Source organism: Balaenoptera physalus (genome assembly GCF_965194825.1).
Source record: "Balaenoptera physalus genome assembly, chromosome: 3".
Classification (NCBI taxonomy): domain Eukaryota; kingdom Metazoa; phylum Chordata; class Mammalia; order Artiodactyla; family Balaenopteridae; genus Balaenoptera; species Balaenoptera physalus.
This window is the reverse complement of record NC_138890.1, coordinates 5,894,579-5,913,880: the sequence shown is the minus strand read 5'-3', so window position 1 is coordinate 5,913,880 and position 19,302 is coordinate 5,894,579. Positions and strand designations below refer to the sequence as shown.

The 19,302-nt window shown below is 58.6% G+C and overlaps 1 protein-coding gene across 7 annotated transcripts in view; it reads right to left on the bottom strand.

Moving 5' to 3' along the window:
- The window catches only part of EVI5L (ecotropic viral integration site 5 like), a 29,776-nt gene extending 11,281 nt beyond the window's left edge, over positions 1-18,495 (bottom strand). For 3 of the 7 annotated variants that reach the window (XM_082455576.1, XM_082455574.1, XM_082455577.1), the window contains exons 1-10: positions 18,305-18,494; positions 7,179-7,362; positions 5,626-5,815; positions 4,996-5,220; positions 4,836-4,910; positions 4,051-4,176; positions 2,707-2,850; positions 2,469-2,558; positions 1,224-1,321; positions 1,080-1,140 (exon numbers count right to left, since the gene is read on the bottom strand). In XM_082455576.1, the coding sequence (XP_082311702.1) occupies positions 1,080-1,140; positions 1,224-1,321; positions 2,469-2,558; positions 2,707-2,850; positions 4,051-4,176; positions 4,836-4,910; positions 4,996-5,220; positions 5,626-5,815; positions 7,179-7,315 (1,146 nt within the window). In that variant the 5' untranslated portion in view covers positions 7,316-7,362; positions 18,305-18,494. Of the gene's footprint in view, positions 1-1,079; positions 1,141-1,223; positions 1,322-2,468; positions 2,559-2,706; positions 2,851-4,050; positions 4,177-4,835; positions 4,911-4,995; positions 5,221-5,625; positions 5,816-7,178; positions 7,363-18,304 lie in introns of all 7 variants that reach the window. The other 4 variants (XM_082455575.1, XM_082455579.1, XM_082455578.1 and 1 more) reach the window with 2 other exon arrangements.
- Positions 18,496-19,302: the final 807 nt, after the last annotated feature.

The following is a 19,302-nucleotide window of genomic DNA, read 5'->3' as shown; positions in this document are numbered from 1 at the left end:
AAACTTACAAACAGGCCCGGGGCAATGATGCCCTCTTTCGCCACTCAGGTATGGGTGGCAGGTGACCTGGATTCTAATCTAGGTTCTGTCTCTGCCTTTCTAGAGGAGGTAGGGATGACGATGATGGTGGTGGTTAATAATAATAATAATTTGAACAGGAGAGCGTCATCCCTATTTTGCAGAAGGGGACACTGAGGCTCAGAGAGGTGAATTCACCTTCCCAGCAGGTCACACAGCTGGTCTGCAGGAGAGCTGGGATTTGAACTCTGGTCTGTGGGACTCCAGTCCCAGCCACTGTGGGACTCTGCCCCTGAAGAGGACAGAGCCAGGCTGTGCTGGTGTTTGTGTTTGTGTCTGTCCCCCACCTCCACTGGACTGGGGGGCCTCAGTCCTGCTGTGACTCTGACACATAGTGCTCACTAAACGCCTGTTGAGGGAATAACCAAAATCACGTCTGGAGGGATGAAAGCAGAGGGAAGGAGATGGAGGGATGTCTGGGTTCAGAGGTTCTGCACACCCAGAAAACCCTCTATGATGTTGTGATTTACAAGGAATATATACTTGGTCTTTGTCCCTGGTCCTGGCACAGGCTCCTAAAACCCTGGGAATTTCCTAAGTGAGGAGAGGAATAAAGGCGTCTTTGTCATGTTAATGAGATGACTTTTGGAAAGCCCTCCCCACCCCACCCCCCATCACCTAAGGATGGTGCTGGTTGCCAGGGGACCCAGTCCTGTGATGAGAGGGTTGGACCTTTCAGTCCCACCCTCAGACCCCCGGGAGGGGAAAGGGCTGGAGGTTGAATCTCAGTGGACCTGTTCACCACCGTGTCCCCAATGCTGGGGGTGTGGGGGGGTGGCCCTTGCTCCCATGCCGGCCTGGTGGTGAGTGAAAGGACAGGCAGGCCGAGGGACCACCTCTCAGAGCCTAAGGACCCCCTGCTGTGTGGCCCGCGCTGGGTGGGCTGCCCTCTAGCGGCCGTCGAGGGGGCTCCCAAGGGCATATCCACCACCACCATCAAGCCCCCCCACCACCGCCCCCCTGCTTCCCGCCAGCCCTGCCCAGGCCAACCGGGGGCTCACTTTGATCTCGATCTGCTCTTCCATCTCCTTGCTCTTCATGGCTGCGTACTCCTTCTCCAGCCTGCAGAGGGGAGGGCCGACGTGCTCACTGTCTCACCCTTGGGGACCCCCTTTCTGCCAGCACCCCGGCCTCCCGGTACTGACCTCTTCATCTTCTTGGGGTTGTACTTGACCTGGTAAGCCTTGAGGATCAGCTTGTCCGGGCAGCTGTCGAACTGATGGGGGATTACCCTCTGGAAGTACTGTGGGGACACGGGTGGTCATGGACACACGGGCCCTGACCGCCTGGGGCCACCCGAGCCCCTGCAGCACCCTGCTTCCCTGGAGGAGGGCCTGGGTACACCAGGAGGGACGGCCAGAGCCGGTCGGCCTGGGCGCTCGCCATCACCTGGCCTGTTGTGTGGATCGAGTGAGCGAGTGTGAGAAGCAGGAATCCTGAGAAGGAGCTGCCTGCAGCCAGGACCTCTGTTTGCAGGGAAAGCGGGCTTCGGGAGCTCCTGAGGGCGAAGGCCAGGTGTGGGTGGGGGTGGGGTCCGAGCACAGAGGACCTTCACGGAAGAAGGGGGAGACATGCCGCTGCCCCAGGGCAGTGAGAGGAGATGGAAGAGGCTGAAGGATCGGGGTGGTGCGGAGGAAGCCAGAGGGGGGACCCCTCAGTGGTCTGCCTGCTCGCCTGGGGCCCCTGGAACCTCCGCAAAGAGTTAAGTGCAAGCTGCCGGGTGGACACAGCTTGCTGCAGTTCGGGGCCAGGCTGGCTCCCGCTCCCTAGCCCAGCTGGCCCCCTCTGGCAGCTGCGGACAATGGATGCCCGTGTTCGTGGACACAACTGTGGCCTTTGTGCATTATTCCCTGAAGCACCAGCTGGAGGACGCTGGGAGGGGGCGGGGTCCTGCATGATGGGGACATGGCGGTGAGATGCAGGCCGGCCTCTTCTCAGCAGGCAGGGCAGCTGGGGTAGGCTGTGGTGGGGCAGGGCGAGAGTCTGCCCCAGACCCCTCACTCCCTCCTGTGCCCTCGCCCGGCCTAGTTGCTGGGGCCGAAACCACACCCAACGCCTCCTGGTTTGGCCAGTATTACTATTTGCCATGTTAGGCTCTGGGGACACAGAGCTGGGGGCAGATGAAGCGGGGGGACTCCCAGGGCTCGGCCTAGGACTTCCTCTCTCCCTGCTACCAGGTTGCTGGCCCTGGGCTGTGTCTGGCAGAGCCTGGGGCTCCTTGGGCACCCACCCACCCTGGTCCTCCATGGAGACCTCGGGGGGGCAGAGGTGATGGGAAAGGATCAGGGCGCTCAGGAAGTCCAGGGCCTCCCCATCTCTCAGAAGGGCTCCACCTGCCCAGGTGCCCCTGCTGGGGGGCAAGCCTGCCCGCCCTGGCCCTCCTGGCCCACCTGGGACATCCCCTCCATGTCCAGCTGCATCAGCTCCATCTGGTTCACCTGCAGCAGGGCAAGGCCCACCCGGAACACGATCTCCAGGCCCTGTGAAGGAGGCGGGGGTAGTGCATCTCTGGTCACACTCTCCTGGGGAGCCCTCTGACCCCTCCCTGAGCCCTAGAATCGTTCCCACTGGGGGCGTGAGTCACTCGATCCAGAGTGGCCAGGAGAGGAAGGGGCATGTGGTCCTCACCTCGTACATGAAGATGTCAAAGACACGCGTGGCGACGGGCAGTGGGAAGGTGGTCAGGAAGAGCGTGAGGAACCAGGAGGAGGCATACATGGACGTGTGGAAGCTCTGGGAGCGGAAGTGGGTGTTCAGGTCCGGGAGCTGCTCCTGGGGTGGGGGGAGGAGGCCAGGCACCATGAGGAGGGTGCTGGGCACAGCTGTCAGCACCCACAGGCTCCCTCCACCGGAAGTGCTAGGCCTCAGTGCCTGCACCTCCAGGGAGCCTTCCTTGACCTGCCCTGGGCAGCCCCCCGCACTGTCTCTGGGTGGGGGGGCAGCACCCCAGAGCTCTGAGTAGCACTAGGTGGGGACATGGCAGGGATGGCAGGAGGCCCAGCTGCCCGTGGGACCCTCACCACCGCCCCCCACAATGCTCTGTGCTTTGTGCCCAGCAACGCTCAAGGGATGCCTGTCTGACTGGTCTGAACTTCAGACTGCTGGAAAGTGACAGAAACTGCGGGAACTGAGGCTGGAGAAGGCGGTAGGACTCCCTGGAGGTCCTTCACTGGGAGAACAGACCCTCAGGCTGTCCCCCGGCCTGCCCTGGGCTTCCTGACTCAGGAGTTCTCTGGTGGCGGCCAGCTCCTTCGCCACAGGAGCTCTCAGCTCCCCAGCCTGGGGTGGGATTGCTCCTTCTGTGTGGCCCTGGAACACCTGCTTGCTGGCACTACCGGTCCCCTCGACCGACGGCACCTCCCCATCCCCTGGGCCTGAGGAAGGGGGCTTTCACGACTGGGCGTGTCCTGCCCACTGTGGCGCAGAGCTGCCCCGCCCCACCTGCGACCGGCTTCCAGAGCAGGCCAGCGTGTGTGTGTGTGTGTGTGTGTGTGTGTGTGTGTGTGTGTGTACACACGTATACCGGCTCTCTCTGCCAGCCAGGAGCGGGCCCTGTGGGGCTGCTATTTATAAACAGAGGCGGCTTCGGTTCTCCAGTAATCAGCAAAGGCAGGCAGACAACACCTTCCCTCCTTCTGCCACACCGGGGAGCAGACAGGAGGGCGCAGTGGGTGTGTCTGAGCCGGACTGACCTGTCCACCCTGGCCGCAATGGCTCTGGGAGCCCCGAGCTCTGAGGAGCCCCCACTGGAAGGGGCTGGCCCCTGCCTGGTCCCTCAAAGCATCCTTCAGGGCAGTCCTTTACGGCCCCTTGGGGAGTAGAGCCCCTCTCTGAGCTGGAACGTCTGGATGTGATTTCTCAGGCGTGGAATTTTCAGTCAAAGAGACTCACTGGGACGGCCGACGTTAGCACCCGTATGTGTGGGCTGCTGGAGGAGGGGGGGCAGGCGGGACCGCCCCTGGGCCCACTCACCTGTAGCATGTACTCGAACTGGTAGATGCAGAGCCCCAGCTCTGCCATGCTGGGCTTGAAGAGCTCCCGCAGGCGGTACTCCTGCATCAGCCGCACGAACACACAGAAGGCCTCCTCCTCAGGCATCTGGGGGTGGGCGGGCAGGGGGCTGTGAGTGGGGGTGGGGGGGGCGGGGGCGCCCACTGCTCTTCTTATGGCTTCGCTTGTCTCTGCTCCATTTACTTTTATTGAACGTGGACAGTGCCGGGCTGCCCGGACCCACACAGCAAACCTCTCTGGTAAATATCATCACCCTGTTTCAATGACAGGAAGCCTCCTGAGGCTGAAGTCACCTGCCCAAGGCCGCCTGGCAGGAAACAGTGGAGCTGGGACTTGAACCCCAGGTCTGGCCACCTCCAGAGCCCACGGTGGAGGCATCCTCTGGTCCATTCCCAGCCGTCTCCATTCTCCCCCTCCTAAGCCTGCTGGATTCTCTGGAGGAAACCCCAAGCCCCATAAACATCACACTGGCTGACCTAAGCCTGAGTGTCCCATCCAACCCTGGGAGGTGACTGAGTAGGACAGCCTACCCCTCCCTCCAATCTTGGGACGGGATAGGGGACAGAACAGGTGGCCAGCCCTCTGTGCTCACCCCCTGGAGGCCTGGCTGGGAGACTGTCAGAGGTCACAGGTGGACACAGAGGGAGGTTCTGACCTAGGAGGACACTGGATGGAGGGAACACTCTCCTTTTGTCCACCTCCTGGGGACAGACAGAGCTGGGAGGTCCTGGGCCCAGGCCACCTACCTGCATGAGGAGCAGGCCCACGATGAAGGCGCTGCCCTGGCAGTAGCCCACCTCCCGGTCCACCAGGGAGTAGGCCTGCGAGGGAACACATGCGAGTCAGGGCAGGGCTCTGCCGGGCCTGGTGACCGCAGCGGTTCTCCGTGGGGCCAGGGGGCCTCACCTTCATGACGTTGAAGAGCACCTCCTGGCCCAGGCTGTCCTGGCCCTTGAAGAACTCGTGCTCCGGGTAGGTGCGGGCGATGTCCCTGCGGATCAGCTTCTCGCAAGGTGAGGACATCTTGAGCAGCTCCGAGTACTGGTTCTTGACTGGCATGTCCGTGGCACTGCACAGGAGCTGCCACACGATGGCCCGGAAATGGTGCGGGATGCCCTTGCGGATCAGCTCCTGGCGACAGGGTCAGAGCGGGGGTGGGGGGGTCGGGGGTGGGATCGGGAGGCCGGGCTGGACCCCATCCCAGCGCAGCCTCCCCACGGCCGCCCAGCCCGGCCTCTGAGATCGGGGCCACCCACGCCTCACCCGGGGCCCAGAGCTCGGCCGAGCCACTGCACGGCACACGGAGTCCACGAGGCTGAATGCGCCGCCCCAGCCCATCATGGAACTCGCGGGCGGGAAGCAGGAGGGTGCCTGGGGTGCCAGCCCCTCCCTGATCTCCACACCCAGCCCCCCGGCCCTGGCAAGGCACCCTGAAAGTGCCCACACACCTCCAGTCCTGCCCTTTGCTCATGATGGGGCCCCTGGCAGACCTTGCCCACCCCCCGGCCGCCCGCCCAGCCCCGCCGCCTGCGCCACCTTGAGCAGCTTCTCCTTCCTGCGCCGCCACTCCTCCCACTCATTGGCGATCCGGCCCCACAGGATCCATGTGTCCTCCTCCAGGTGGCTCAGGTTGGAGGAGGCTGAGGAGCTGGACACCAGCGAGGAGCCGCTGTTCCGCCGGGAGCCGTTCATGGAGCGCATGGACTTGGAGTCGGCTTCCAGGAGCCTGGGTGTGGTGGGGGGGAGGGGGGAGGCTGCAGGAGCTTCCCACCCTGGCCCCTGGGTCCCAAAGAGCCTGGCCCCTCCTCCCTGGGGTCCCAGAGGATACCAGGGATTGGGTCTAAGTTATTTTTCCTGAGCGGCACGTGCTGAGTGACTTTGGCCAGTGCCCTAAACTCTCTGAGCCCTGGTCCTGATCCCGGGAGCCCTGGAGAGGCTGCCATTCATGCGTCCCATTCTGTGCCCGGCCCTGGGCTGAGAAGCATGGGGAGTAGCTCACTTAGTCTCGTACCAACCCTGTGGGGCGGGTTTTGTAAAGATTTGTTTACAGACGAGGTACAGAGAGGGTGAGATGCTGGCTGGGGGCACCCAACTAGCAAGGGGCTGCATTAACCACCTATTTCTGAGGCTTTGACGTCTGGGGCCTCCCTGACCCAGGAGGGACTGCCCCTCCCAGGCCTAGCAGATTCCTAGAGATAATTAAGGACTTGCCTGCTAGCGCACGTTTCATATGCAAACCAACCAATCCAGAACCCACAAACCACCCACCTGTTAGGCTCTTGCACTCAGGGCCACTATCCCTCTGCCCTAATCACCCCAGGGCCGGGTACTAGACAAATAGGCCCAGCCCCTATGCCCCCAGCTTGCTGAAGGTATTCAGACTAGCCAGTCCTAAGCCTGATTACATTGCCTCACCATTCCTTCTGGCAGAAACCACAATAAAGGCTCTTGCCCACATTTTTCTCATTCCCTCTGCCTCCTGACTGACCCTGGTGCTTCCCCGGGTGGCCCTGCATGGTGCATGGCGTGTTGTGCCCCTCCTCTTGGAATCTGTGTGTAACAAACTGTCTTTTTTTTTTTTTTTTTTTGGCCATGCTGCGAGGCATGGGGGATCTTAGTTCCCTGACCAGGGATCGAACCCATGCCCCCTGCAGTGGAAGCATGGAGTCTTAACCACTGGACCACCAGGGAATTCCCCAAACTGTCTTTTTAATGGCAGTCATCTCCTGATCTGCTGGCCTCGCCATACTGGCATAATAATAAAACCTACACTTTAAAACAGGGGGTGGGCCAGAGGAGAAGTGGGAAGGGCCAACTTCAGAGTCAGAGGATTTACTCTTCCCTTCAACAAAGGCTAGAGAAGTGAAGGCCAGGTCCACTGGGCCCCCTGATACCGTGGCCTCCTCATCTGAATGGGAGAACCGTCTGGTGGGAGGTGACGGCAAACATCCTTGTCAAGCCTCTGGTGGGAGCTGTCACTTGGCCCAGGGCCAGGCCTAGCTCTGAGTGTGAGGTGGCACCAGCAACTTCTGTTCGGGGCCCAGGCTGTACCCCTGGGGCCTCTCCCTTTCCCTCAGGTCCCAACTCACCGGTTCTGCTCTTCGAGTTTGGCCAGCAGCTCTAGCTCATCGGGGCTGAGGTTCTCGGAGTCAGAGGTGGGGGAGCAGGTGGGGCCCGACAGGGCCTCCTGGGACGAGGAGTCGGGGCTCAGAGTGGGGCTCGCCATGGTGGGCAGGCTCCTCAGCCGCGAGCAGGGCCAGGTCACAGCTCTGTCTGGGGACCAGAGACATGTGTGGTCAGCTTTGGGCAGGGTGCCCACACTGTCCCGCCGGCTCTGGACCAGTGAGCCTGCTGGTCACCCAGAGACATTTCCTCACCCCGGGCTTCCCACCTCTGGTCTGTCCACCTGGTCACTGCTCATCCCCATGCGCCCCCGTCTAGCTGACGGCCGGGCCGGCCCCTTCTGCTCCGGGGGCTGGCTACTGGGATCCCTGCCTTGGTAGTCCAGATGCCTGGATGGAATCAGGAGGGCAACGGCCAGCGCCTGAGCTGTCCTGCTGTCCCTGCGCATGAGCACCAAGTCTCAACTGACACCCTTGAGTCTTCAGCAGGGCCAGGGGCCAAGGCTCCCCGTCACACTCAGGGTCCCTGCTGAGACCTTGGGGGTGCCGATGCCCCTGCTTTGGTGGCTGTTCCTGACAGCTTTGGTCCCTGTCCCCAGCTGCGGCCTGTCCTGGGAGCCCTGCCTCGGCATCTGACCTTCCCTGTCTCATCAACCAAAGTGGGCTGCTGGCACAGCCACAAGCAATTATTCTCTACTGTTGATTGTCTGGTGCTGCCAATGGCCAGAAGAGTCAACTCCCCTTGGGCTGGGAAGCCAGGGACATGTCAAAGTGCTAGGAATCTGTGCTCTGATGGCCTCAGAGTGAGAGCTACAGGCTCTGATCAGTATCCTGATCTTGGCCTGCCATGTGCCGGGTGGGTGCCGGCCCATCTCTCCTACTCCTCCTGGGGATGGTCCAGCCCCACCCTCCTGGGAGCTTCAGGGACACTGGCTGTGCCGAAAGCAAAGGCTCTGGACTCAAAAATGGAACAGCGTCTGAAGTGTGGCTCCCCTTGGCCCTCACCTGACCTGGCTCTGACAGCTCAGCCACAGAGGGGCCCTCGCACAGGTCCTGGAGAGGGGGCATCTGGTCTCCAGGCAGCAGGAGGACAGTCACAGGAGAAAAGCAGCCCATTTTGCACCTGCCTGGCACCCTCAGGTCACTGAGCACCTTCCCACAGCCCAAGCTCAGACCCCAACCAACACCTGAGGGTCCACAGGTCAGCTGGACTTGATCCTGGCCATGCACTTGATTCTAGTCTCCTTCCCTTGTGCTCCCCTGTCAAGGGGCAGTGGGCACCATTTTTCTTTCACCTAGTGGGGGGCTCATAACCCTCCCACCCCAGGACTCTGTGGCTCCCCAGGGCCACTGGTTCTGCTTCTGGCCCCTGACGGCCCCCCGAGTTTGTCGGGCACTGAGGGCTCTAGCTTTTGGTGAGTGGTACAAACTCTAGGCGATGGCTCCCATCAGAAGCAGAAGACCTTTTCCTCCTGTTGCCCAGATGGCCGGGGACAACCTGCCCCAAAGACCAAGCCACGGTGTGCCACCGAGCCAGGAGTTAATCATTCCTGAGAGAGGGCCAGTGGGGGCCGCTCCGGGGCTTCCCGCAAAGTCTGTGGCTGGCCCGGGGCACAGAGGGGCCATGGACAAGGAGTGCTGACTTGGAAGGATCTCTCTGAGCAGGGAGGGGCTGGGAAGGCCGCGTAGGTTTCCCAACTTCAGAGCTGGGAGAGGGGAGTAGGTGGTGGAGGCGAGGATTGGAGCCCCATAAGTACAGCTGGATTTGGGGAGTAGTGGGGGCCTCGGAGACAAAGACCACACGTGGCCAGGGCTGGGGCTGGGGCCCACTGTCTCCGTGCTGAGCCCAGGGGACCCCAGCCTCAGAAGCGCATTGCCTTCCCCCCCAACCACAACCCTGGCCTGCAAAGAGCCCAAGAGAATGGTTCAGCTCTGAGTTTCCGATTAAAAGAAACTACTAGGGCAATACACTCGCAGAGTTTGCTCAGATACTTATCACAAATTAATGTGTATTTCATACAAGAAATAAAATGTATTCAATACTCAGGGCTTAAATTTGCAGTCTGAGAGGCAGAACCTTCTGGTCCCTCAGGAACTTTCTCTTGACTCATCCCCATACTCTCTAAATGCTGTGCAGCCCCAGAAACCATCCTCCTGATGCACGCAGAGACACACACTCCTTCACACTCACACACTCACACTTACCCACAACCTCACACCCCACACACTCAGATACATTCACACTCACAAACCACCTACACACAGTCTTGCGTGCACATGCACACACGCTCTGACATACACTCACACACAATCGCACACCTACACGCTCAGATACACAATCACACACTATCTCACACCCACACACCCCTTTGCCCCTACGTGCACACGTACACACACACACGCACGCTTCCTGCACTGACCAGGTCTCGCCACGCCTGGAACCGAGTACATACGGATGGACATGGGCTCACTGCCCTCCTAGCTCTGTGAGCAGCCCTGTCCCTTCTCCAGAGCGCCCGGCCTCTTACCGCCTCAGTCCCTCCTTCCCTGGCGCTTACTGGGGGCCGTCTGAGGGCCGGGCACTGTTCTAGGGGCAGGGATGTGGAGTGGAACGAGGCGAATGAGCCCCCACCTCCCCAGGGCACGCGGCCGCCCTACCCTTGCTGGATGGGCACAGAGTCGCAGAGACAAGGCAGGTCCCCTCGAGTGCTGAGGGGCCACTGGCCTCTGAGACCCACACACAGGCCCTCCAGGTCTGGGGTCCCAGCCTCTCAACGGCCCCATTTCAATGCCCTTTGCTTCTGCTTCACTGCAGCCACCCGAAGGGGGTTCCTGGCTCCTGCGGAGTGGGCAGTGGGCCACCTAATGCCCTCCCTGCTGGCACCACCGCCCGCCACGCCCTTATAAGGTGGCCCATGGCTTAGGAAGCTGAGCCAAGCCAGAGGGGTGGGAGAAGACTGCCGGTAAGCTGGGGGTGGGGTCGGGGGGCAGAAAGGTCAGGATGCTGGGGACCCTCCACCTCCCTTTTCCTCTCCCTCGCAGGGGCGTTTGGACACTGCCAGCCATGCTTCCGCCTTCTTGAAGTCCTCTCCCACCTAGTTTCCAAGAGGCCAGGCTCCTGAGGCTCCTCCTGCCTCGGCCCAGCCTGGCGCCCCTTCCTCCACAGGCCCTGCTTTGGCCCTTATCCCTTCATGCCCTCGGTGAGCTCACTTTCAGGACATAAATGACCAGATACATGTCGGTGATTGTGACACCCTCGTCCCCATCTTCTCCTTTCTCCTGAGCACCAGCCAAGATTGCCAACTGGCTCCAGGATGGCTCAATCAGCTCCACCACCGGCGTAGGAATCACCACTGTCTGGGCCCCTGCTACTTCTGCGACCCGCACTGAACCTGGTACAACGTGAGAGTCGAGAAATATTGGAGGAATAGAACCTGCCTGCCCACCCACCGGTATTTCCTTAGTGCCAGCCAGGTCCTGGGCACCATGCTGAGGGCTGAATACTGCTGGGCAAAGACAGAAGCAGCCCCTGCACGCCCAGAGCATACGGGGGTGGGGGGCGGGCAGAGACCAAGAGATGATCATCTGCACTTTCTATTACAGACTGAGAGAAACGCATGGAATAAAAGATGAGGTAGAGTGGAAAACAGTCTGGCAGTTCCTCAAAAAGGTAGACAGAGAGTTGCCAATATGACCCAGCAATTCCGCTTCTAGGTTATCTACCTGAGAGAATGGAAAACGTACATTCACAGGAAAACCTGTACACAGTTCTTTTTTTAATTCTTTTTTTTTTTTTTTTTTCCTGGCCGGGCCACACCGCACGTGGGATCTTAGCTCCTCAACCAGGGATCGAACCCGTGCCCCCTGCATTGGAAGCGTGGAGTCTTAACCACTAGACCTGCAGGGAAGTCCCACCTGTACACAATTGTTCACAGAGGCACGATTCACAATAGCCAGAAAGTGGAAACAACCCAAACGTCGATGAATGAATGGATAAATGAAATGTGGTCCATCCAGACAATGGAATGGTATTCAACCATAAAAAAGAAGGAAACTGATTTTTTTCGGTGAACTCTTTCCTGGCAAACCACCCCCTGCCCCCGACCACCTCCAGGGTTCTGGCTCACTTCTCTCCCCTCTCCCCGAAAATACCTACCCCTATACCCCAGCCCAAGACACATTCTATGGCAATTCCTACTATACACACCTGCCTGCCCTACTGGGTCATGAACCTTCTGGGGGCAAAGGCCTATCTTCTTAATTTTCTACTCCAAGCCCCTAATGCAGCATCTGGCCGTTAGTAGGTGCTCAATCAATGTCTGCTGGATGAAGGAAGAGAAAAACCCCTGTGCTGCTCAGCCAGGTGATCAAGGTCAACACCATCAGTGATAAGTCATGTTGAGAGCATGTGCACTTGATACGCTGACATGAGAAGGGCACTTCATCTCTGGGCCTTTCTCCCCAAGACTGTGAGGAAAACATGTGACCAATCCAGATTAGGAGACACTTTAGAAAATTCCTGACTAGTCCTCCTCAAAACTGTCAAAGTCATCAAAAACAAGGAAAGCCTATGAAAACTGTCCCAGATAAGAGGAACCTCAGGAGATGTGAGGACAAAATGTCCTACGGGATCCAGGAAGGGGCCCTGGGAAAGAAAAAGGAAATTAGGGAAAAACTAAGGAGATCTGCATAAAGTATGGGCTTTAGTTAATAATAATGTATCAATATTGGTCCATTAATTATAACAAACTTACCAGACGATGTTACTAATATGGGGAAACTGGCTGTGAGTGTGGGGTCTGTGGGAATGCTTTGTACTATCTTCTCAATTTTTCTTTTTTTTTTTTAAGAAATGATGAGAGATTACATCTATTTATTTATTTATTTTTGGCTGCATTGGGTCTTCGTTGCTGTGCGTGGGCTTTTTTAGTTGCGGCGAGCGGGGGCTACCCTTCGTGGCGGTGCGCGGGCTTCTCATTGCGGTGGCTTTTCTTGCTGCAGAGACCAGGTTCTTGGCATGCGGGCTCAGTAGTTGTGGCTCGCAGGCTCTAGAACGCAGGCTCAGTAGTTGTGGAGCATAGGCTTAGTTGCTCTGCAGCATGTGGGATCTTCCTGGACCAAGGCTCGAACCCGTGTCCCCTGCATTGGCAGGCGGATTCTTAACCACTGTGCCACCAGGGAAGTCCCGATCTTCTCAATTTTTCTGTAAAGCTAAAACTGTTTTGAAAACTAAAGTCTATTTTTAAAATTAAAAAAAAAAAAAAAAAAAGAAGATTCTGTACCAGGGTAGACAGAAACGTAAAGGACAGTTTTATAACATGTGAGAGGTGCCCTAGCGAGTAGAGAGTTGCTCACTGGGTCTCCTGACGAGGCCGTAGAGGCAGAAGGATTTGCACTTGGATTTCTTTTCTCTTTCTTTCTTTTTTTTTTCTTTAAATACTGAGTGACCCACGTATTTTTAAAAAAAACATTTCATTTTATTTTCACTGAGCGGCTTGCAGGATCTTAGTTCCCCGACCAGGGACTGAACCTGTGCCCTCAGCAGTGAAAGTGCAGTCCTAACCACTGGACCACCAGGGAACTCCCTGCACTTGGATTTCTGACTCCAGAGCCTTTGCCCCAAGTTGATCAGCTGAGCTGTCACTCTGCATTCAATGACTTTAGAAACAACCTACGTAAAACACCGAGTGCAGTGAGCTTTCAGTAAATGAGTTACTCTTTTTCAACAGGTAGAGTGAGTGAGTGTGTGTGTGCCATCTTTCAGAGGCAGGCAGAAGACCCCAAGACTCCTTTACTTTTGCTTTCCTACCCACCCTGCCTCCATGTCCCACCCCCTACCAGCCCAGCTTCTGATCCTCTACCTCTAATGATTATGGGAACCCAGAGTCATTTCTAAATCTGAAGTCTTGAAAGATGCCACGTGACCCCATATGCTCAGACTGACAGACTATCAGCTGGGCCACTCAGACCACCCCGACTCCTGGGGAGACGGCCTGACGTCTCCGGGTCTTTTCCTTGGCCATGGGGTGGGCATTTGATGGGCGAGCTGCCCCTCAGGTAACAAGGACGGCTGCTGGAATTCAGCAGTCACTGCCGGCCCTCCTCTTGTCCCCAGTTCTAGCCGCTCCTCCGTGCCACCCGGGATGTCTCCACATCCATGTACCTTCCTCCATGGCTGTGTGTGTGGATAAATGATCCCAGATCTCTTGGCCTCCCGGGAGGACTTCAGGGCCAGCAGCCTGGGTTCAAATCCCTCCTCACTTACTTTTCTATCTTTCTGATCTGGGTACAATGTGCTTTGTCTCAGTTTCCTCATCTGAAAACAGGGCTGATGATAGTACCGACCTCACAGGTTTTGTTGGGAGGAATAGATGAGCTAAAACCTGTCAAGTACTTAGGACAGGAGCTGGCTCATGATATTTATTTCCCCCTGGGTGGAAAGTTCCATGAGGGCAGGGGCTGGCTAGCCTACTAGTGGATCCCCAGAGTCTAGTGTACCATCAGGCATCTGATATTTGTGGACTGAATAAACAAACTTCCCCTCCTCAGCAGGCCCACCCCTTACGTGGCGGCCCTGTTTAAATATTAAACGCAATAAAACTAAAATCATTGTTATTGGTAGTAATAGCAGCAGCGGCAAGTACCTTCAGGCTAAAATCAGCTGTGGAAGGACCTGTGGAATCCCTTCTGACCTAGGACCTGTGGAATCCCTTCTGACCTAAAAAAAAGTTTACTACCTTGCATGTCAGCAGCTACTTTCTGCCATCATCACAGGTTCCTTCCTGGCAAATCCCTGATTTCTCTATATTTCAATATCCCTGAGAATGACAAAGGAAACAATTTAAAGCCCTCATAAGCCTTCCAGGGACAGGTGGATAAGAGAAGTGGCATCTTGTAAAGGCTCTCGGCTCTTCAAAGCCAAGATGGTATCTTTCCTGCTGCAAAGGCTGGCTGGGCCAGGGCCCAGGGCGAGGTGGGTCGGCCCTGCCTTTGGGGGCTCTCCAAGCAGATGGATCTGACCTCTTTCTGCAGAAGAGATCCAGGCCCTCTTTCAGAAGTGGGTGAGTGGGGAGGACTCTCAGCTCCTAAAATCAACCAAGTGTCTACTAGGCATCTGTTACGTGCCCTGTTCTCGCCTAGGACTCAACTATGAACAAACAGACATGTGCCCTGCCCTCGTGGGACTCTTGGGCTGGGAGACAGTCCTCAATGAAACAATCTCACAGGGACTTCCCTGGCAGTCCAGTGGTTAAGACTCCATGCTTCCAACGCAGGGGGCACGGGTTCCATCCTCGGTGGGGAACTAAGATCCCACAGGCCGCGTGGCATGGCCAAAAGATAAAAAACAACAAAAAACAATCTCACAAACACATCACAGTGCGCTGAGAAATGAAAGAAAAGTGCCAGTGGGGCTCTTGAAATCTCCCTGGAAGGGATCAATCTCTTCCCCAGCCCTGGTGAGTTGTTAGTTCTCCTAACTAACCTCCCTCTTGCCCTCTGTTTGGCTTCTAGAACATGTGTGCAGCAGACGTCCCTGGGCGGGGGGCGGTGGTGGGGGAGGTTTGCTGCCTTTCCAAGTTCAATTCCAAATACTGGTCCCTTTGACCAGGGAGTGTCCCGTGGTGTGTGCCCCGTGGATGGCATTTGGGACACGAAGGCCTATAGGATGAAACCCACCAAACAAGGCACGCTTCCCTGCATGCACCATGCTTGCTCCTGCCGCCTGGGCATCTTCCAAGCACTTGGGCTGCCTGGAACACCCCTCCCTGCCACGCCTGCCCAGAGAGCTCCTCTCCCAACTCGTATGTCATCTCTGCTCCACCTTCCCTGATGCCCCGGGGATGCGCCAGGCCCTTTTCTCTGCTCCACAGCATGCTGTCCATTAATCTGTCTCCTGCTTCCACACGGGATGGGATGGTAAGGGCACGGGCTGGAATGCTGGTCCCTCCGGGTGGTTTGGGGGGATTAAATGAGATAGTATGTCAATGGGGCTTGGTACAGGGCCTGGTGCGCAGCACGGCCTGATCAGTGTGCGCTCCTGGTTTCAGCTCTCGCCTGCTGACGTGGAGAGGGTCTTTAGATGCAGGGCAGGGGCCACCCCTGATGTTCCTTCACACCCCAGCCCCTGACTCGATTCCCAGTACGTGGTGGGGGCCTCATCCGGAACAACCAGCACCCATATTCTGCAAGAGGAAACTAGAGCACAATCCTCCGTTCCCCCTGCACCCATCAAAAGCACGTGCACAAAGACCCGGCCCTGGCCCCCCAGTCTAGGGTAAAGGGCACTGATGTCTTTCACCAGCCCTTCCCGGGAGCCTTCTCGTGTTTTCCTAAGGAGTCCACAGTCTATCCCGGGGAGGCTTCTGACCCCACTGCATCTGCACAAAGTCCCCCCTGGGGAGGCCGTGGAGTTTGTTTCCTGTGTGCCTCGTGACCTTCAGAAGTCTCTTCGTTCACTCCTCCCTTCAGCACGTGGGCAGAACAAACCTCTATCCGCCCAGCGTCAGAGGTCTACGTGGGGTGTGGGCACTGCCAGCAAGCAGGCACCCGACTGCCCTCTGCCCCCCTGGGAGGTCCCTGTGGGGCCACAAATCCCACAACCAACTGTCTCTTAGCCCTGATGTAAACTGGCTCAGCCATGGAAAGACAGCCATTATCCACTGAGGCATCAGCTAATTCCAACCAGGGGCCCAGGATGCCCAGTGACTCTGCTAGCACCCACAGGTGGGCGACTGCCCTCCTGGACCCCACTGACCCCTTCCACATGGTGCCCAGGGGACATTCAGGGCCACATCCTAACCTCTCTGGCTCCCCTGAAGTACAAAGTCCTGGTCTCGGGATTTCTCTCCCCATTTTCTAGATGGGTAAGTCAAGGCCCCAAGCTCAGATGTGCTTTTCCCCAGAGCCATCCAGAATCCACTGGTAAATATCCACAAAGAAGCCTGGGCTTGTTCCTCTGGGGTTTTCCAGGCACGCTTATGTCAGACAGGCAGTGCTGGCCTGATCTGGATTCCCCTCAGGCAGGACCTGGGGCTCCTTCTCAGTCCCTGCGGTCCTGGCTGCGCTGTCTCGCCAGTTCTGTGATCTGCCCTCCTCTTTGACTTGCCTCATCCCAACCTGCAGTCAAACCAAACCACCTGCAGCCGACCACAGAAGCCCAGGGGAACCCACAGGTTGGACCCGAGGGTGTGGGCTGTATGGGCGGGAAGAGCCAGTACACCTGGAAACACACGACGACATGGGTCCCCCAGATCCATCCCAGCCCGGCTGAGGGAAAAAAAACCAAGCCAACTCCTCACTCGTGTTCCACCAGAGCCTCTTCAACACATTTTTCCCTTCTGAAAATATTCCTTAACAAAGAGCTGTCTGCTTCTGGCAGGCCCAAACCCAGCCCCACTGGGTCTCAAATGCCAGGATCGAAGGAAGCTGTTTCATCTTGGCATGACACGCCAGCCGTGGGTGAAAGAGTTCTCGGGGCTGTCAGGGGCGGGCCCTGCCATCTGAGGCCAGCGGGCGTGATGGGGTCAGGATGCTGGTCCTACCAGTCTGGTCAGACTTCAGGACCGGGGCCAGGAGCAGGCGGTACCCCTGCCCCTCCGCCAGGGCTGGCAGAAATGAGGGGGCAGGCAGTGGTTCTGCTGGGGAGACTGGTGTAGGAGAGAGAGGGCGCATCCTTCCCTTTGAAGAAGGGTAACGCGGGGGAGATGAATAAAGGGGAAGAGGCCTGGGGCAGGTGTCCACAGGGGTGCTGGGAGATTCTGGGTCACCCCGCCACCTCCAGGGCCCCAGTGGGGGCACGGGCTCAGGGAGGCTGGTGAGGATGGGAAGGCTGGCTGCCTGGGGCAGGGCAGGTAGCTCATGTCTCTGAGTCTCGGCCTGAGCTGGGAGCTGTTGGGGCCTCCAGGAGGACCTGGGCAGGTGAATTCCAAGGAGGGGTGCTGAAGTGCTGAGGAGCCCTGTGTGTGTGTGTGTGTGTGTGTGTGTGTGTGTGTGTGGGCGCGTTGAGGGGGGCAGGTCCCAATTGCCTGGCTCTGTGTTGGAGGTCTTAAGTTTTTCTGCGTGTGTTGGGGATCCAAGTGTCTGTCCATGTGTGTGTGTGTGCGTGTGTGAAGGGCTCCTGAATGTCTGTGTGTGAGGGGCCCAGGGTGTCTATCAGTATGAGATGTTGGGGGTTCATGGGTTTTGCTCTGTTGCCTCCCAGATGTGTGTGTGTGTGTGTGTGTGTGTGTGTGTGTGCGCTTGTGTGTATGAGTGGGGCCCTCACAGAGGTGGGTGTCCCTTGGGTGGGGAGTGGGGTTCAGAACATCTGCTGGGAGGTCCTGAGCATGAGGTGAGGGTGGATTTTCAGGAAGCAGGGATCAAGACGAGTCAGGATCAGGGTGTGTGTGCAACGAGGACCCTGAGGAGTGGCTTTCAGGGGTGCCCTTGGGCATGGGGCTGCTGGGGGTGGGAGATGGCCCAGCAGGCTGAGGTGAGGCCTGCGGGCAGGAATCCGGATTTACAGAGGCTGGGGAGGGGTCCTGTGCGGTCAGAAGGGAGGGGTATGGCTCTAAGACGAGTATCCTTGGGGGTGGGGGCAGGTCTGGGCCCAGAGATAGGATGTGAAGTGAGGGGAGGGATGGCGTGGCAAGGGGTCTACAGATGAAGGGGGTCTTGAGGGATCGGGACAGAGAGAGGGCGGAGGTCCTGGGCTTGCGGGGGCGCTCGTAGGGGCCGGGTCTGCGGGGTGGGGACTGGGGGAGCCCTGAAGGGTCCGGGAAGGGGTCCTGAGGGTCAGTAAAGAGGGTCAGCGTGGGTCACGGGCCTGAGGGGGCCTCCCGGGGAGGGGGCGGCGTGGGGGAGGAGGGCGCCCGGAGGAGTCGTGGGAGGGGCCCTGAGGGGTCGGGAAGCGTCGGAGCGAGGATGGGCAGGGGGCACGGGCCAGGGCCCGAGGGTGACGGCCAGGGTCCGTGCTGGGAGTGCCGAGGGCTCCCGGCGTGGGTTCTGGGGCGAGGGGGCCCGAGTCCCAGTCTTGCCCGGCCCCCGTGGGCCGCAGCGCGGAGCCGCGGGCCTGAGAAGGCGCCCGGGAGGCCCGGCGCCCGCCGCCTACCTACCTGCGAAGAGCGCGCCGCCATAGCCATGCCGAGCCTCGCCGTCCCGGGCCGCGCCGCCGTCCCGGGCCCCGCCGCGTCTCTCGTCCCGCAGCCCGGCCCGGCCCCCTCAGCCGCCCCCCGGGACCGCGGCCGCCACCGGTTCTGTCGCTGCCATTTCACCCGCTGACAGGAGCCGCTGCCCCGCCCCCGAGGCCCAGTCAGCCAATTCACCGCCCCCAGGCGCTCTGGCTCCGCCCGCTGGCCAGGAGTGACGGGGTGTCTGGCCAATCCATGGTCACTCCGTAAGGAGGGCGAGGGCCCTGGCTACGGCCAGAAGGTTGCCGCCTTTAAGGAGAGAAGCGAATTGAAATTAGGGAAGCAGTGAAGGACGGGGTGTTTTGCCTATCGGAATGTGGAATCCTGTTGATCAACACTTGTCAGGGCCAATAGGAAGAAGAGAGGGGTGTGTCTCTGAGGGAAGGCTGGGTCCCTGAGGAACCCCAGACAGAGGCAGGCCAGCGTTTGGCTCTAAGCCCCGCCCAGAGTCGGGCTTTTTGCCCAATAACGAGACTTCCTGGGACGGCCATTATTATCTGCCCCTCAAACCTCGGCCATGGTAACTCTTAGGCCGCTATAAAGAAGATTGACACCTAGGGAGCCAATGACACTGAAGGAGGGCGGTGAAGTGACGCTCTCTGGCCAACGAGATCGTGTGAGGCTAGCCTCCCGGGCGGTGGGGCTTGAGGCCTGGTGTGAATGAAATACGGGAGGGGCTGAGAAGGGCGTGGCCTAGATCAGTGATGGGGCGGGGGCAGATCAGGTAGAGGCTAATGGGTTGGGTCTGAGAAGGGGCGTTGCCAGAAATCCCTTAGGCTGAGGGACCACATCTTCTCTGACCCCGGCTCTGTGCTGAGGGCGGGGCTTTGGGTGGTCAGGGTGTCACACCGGAGACTCAGGCCTGTCCCATTCTCTAGTCTAGGCCAGGTTAGGTATCTTCTCTGAGGCTGACAGTGTCTTAT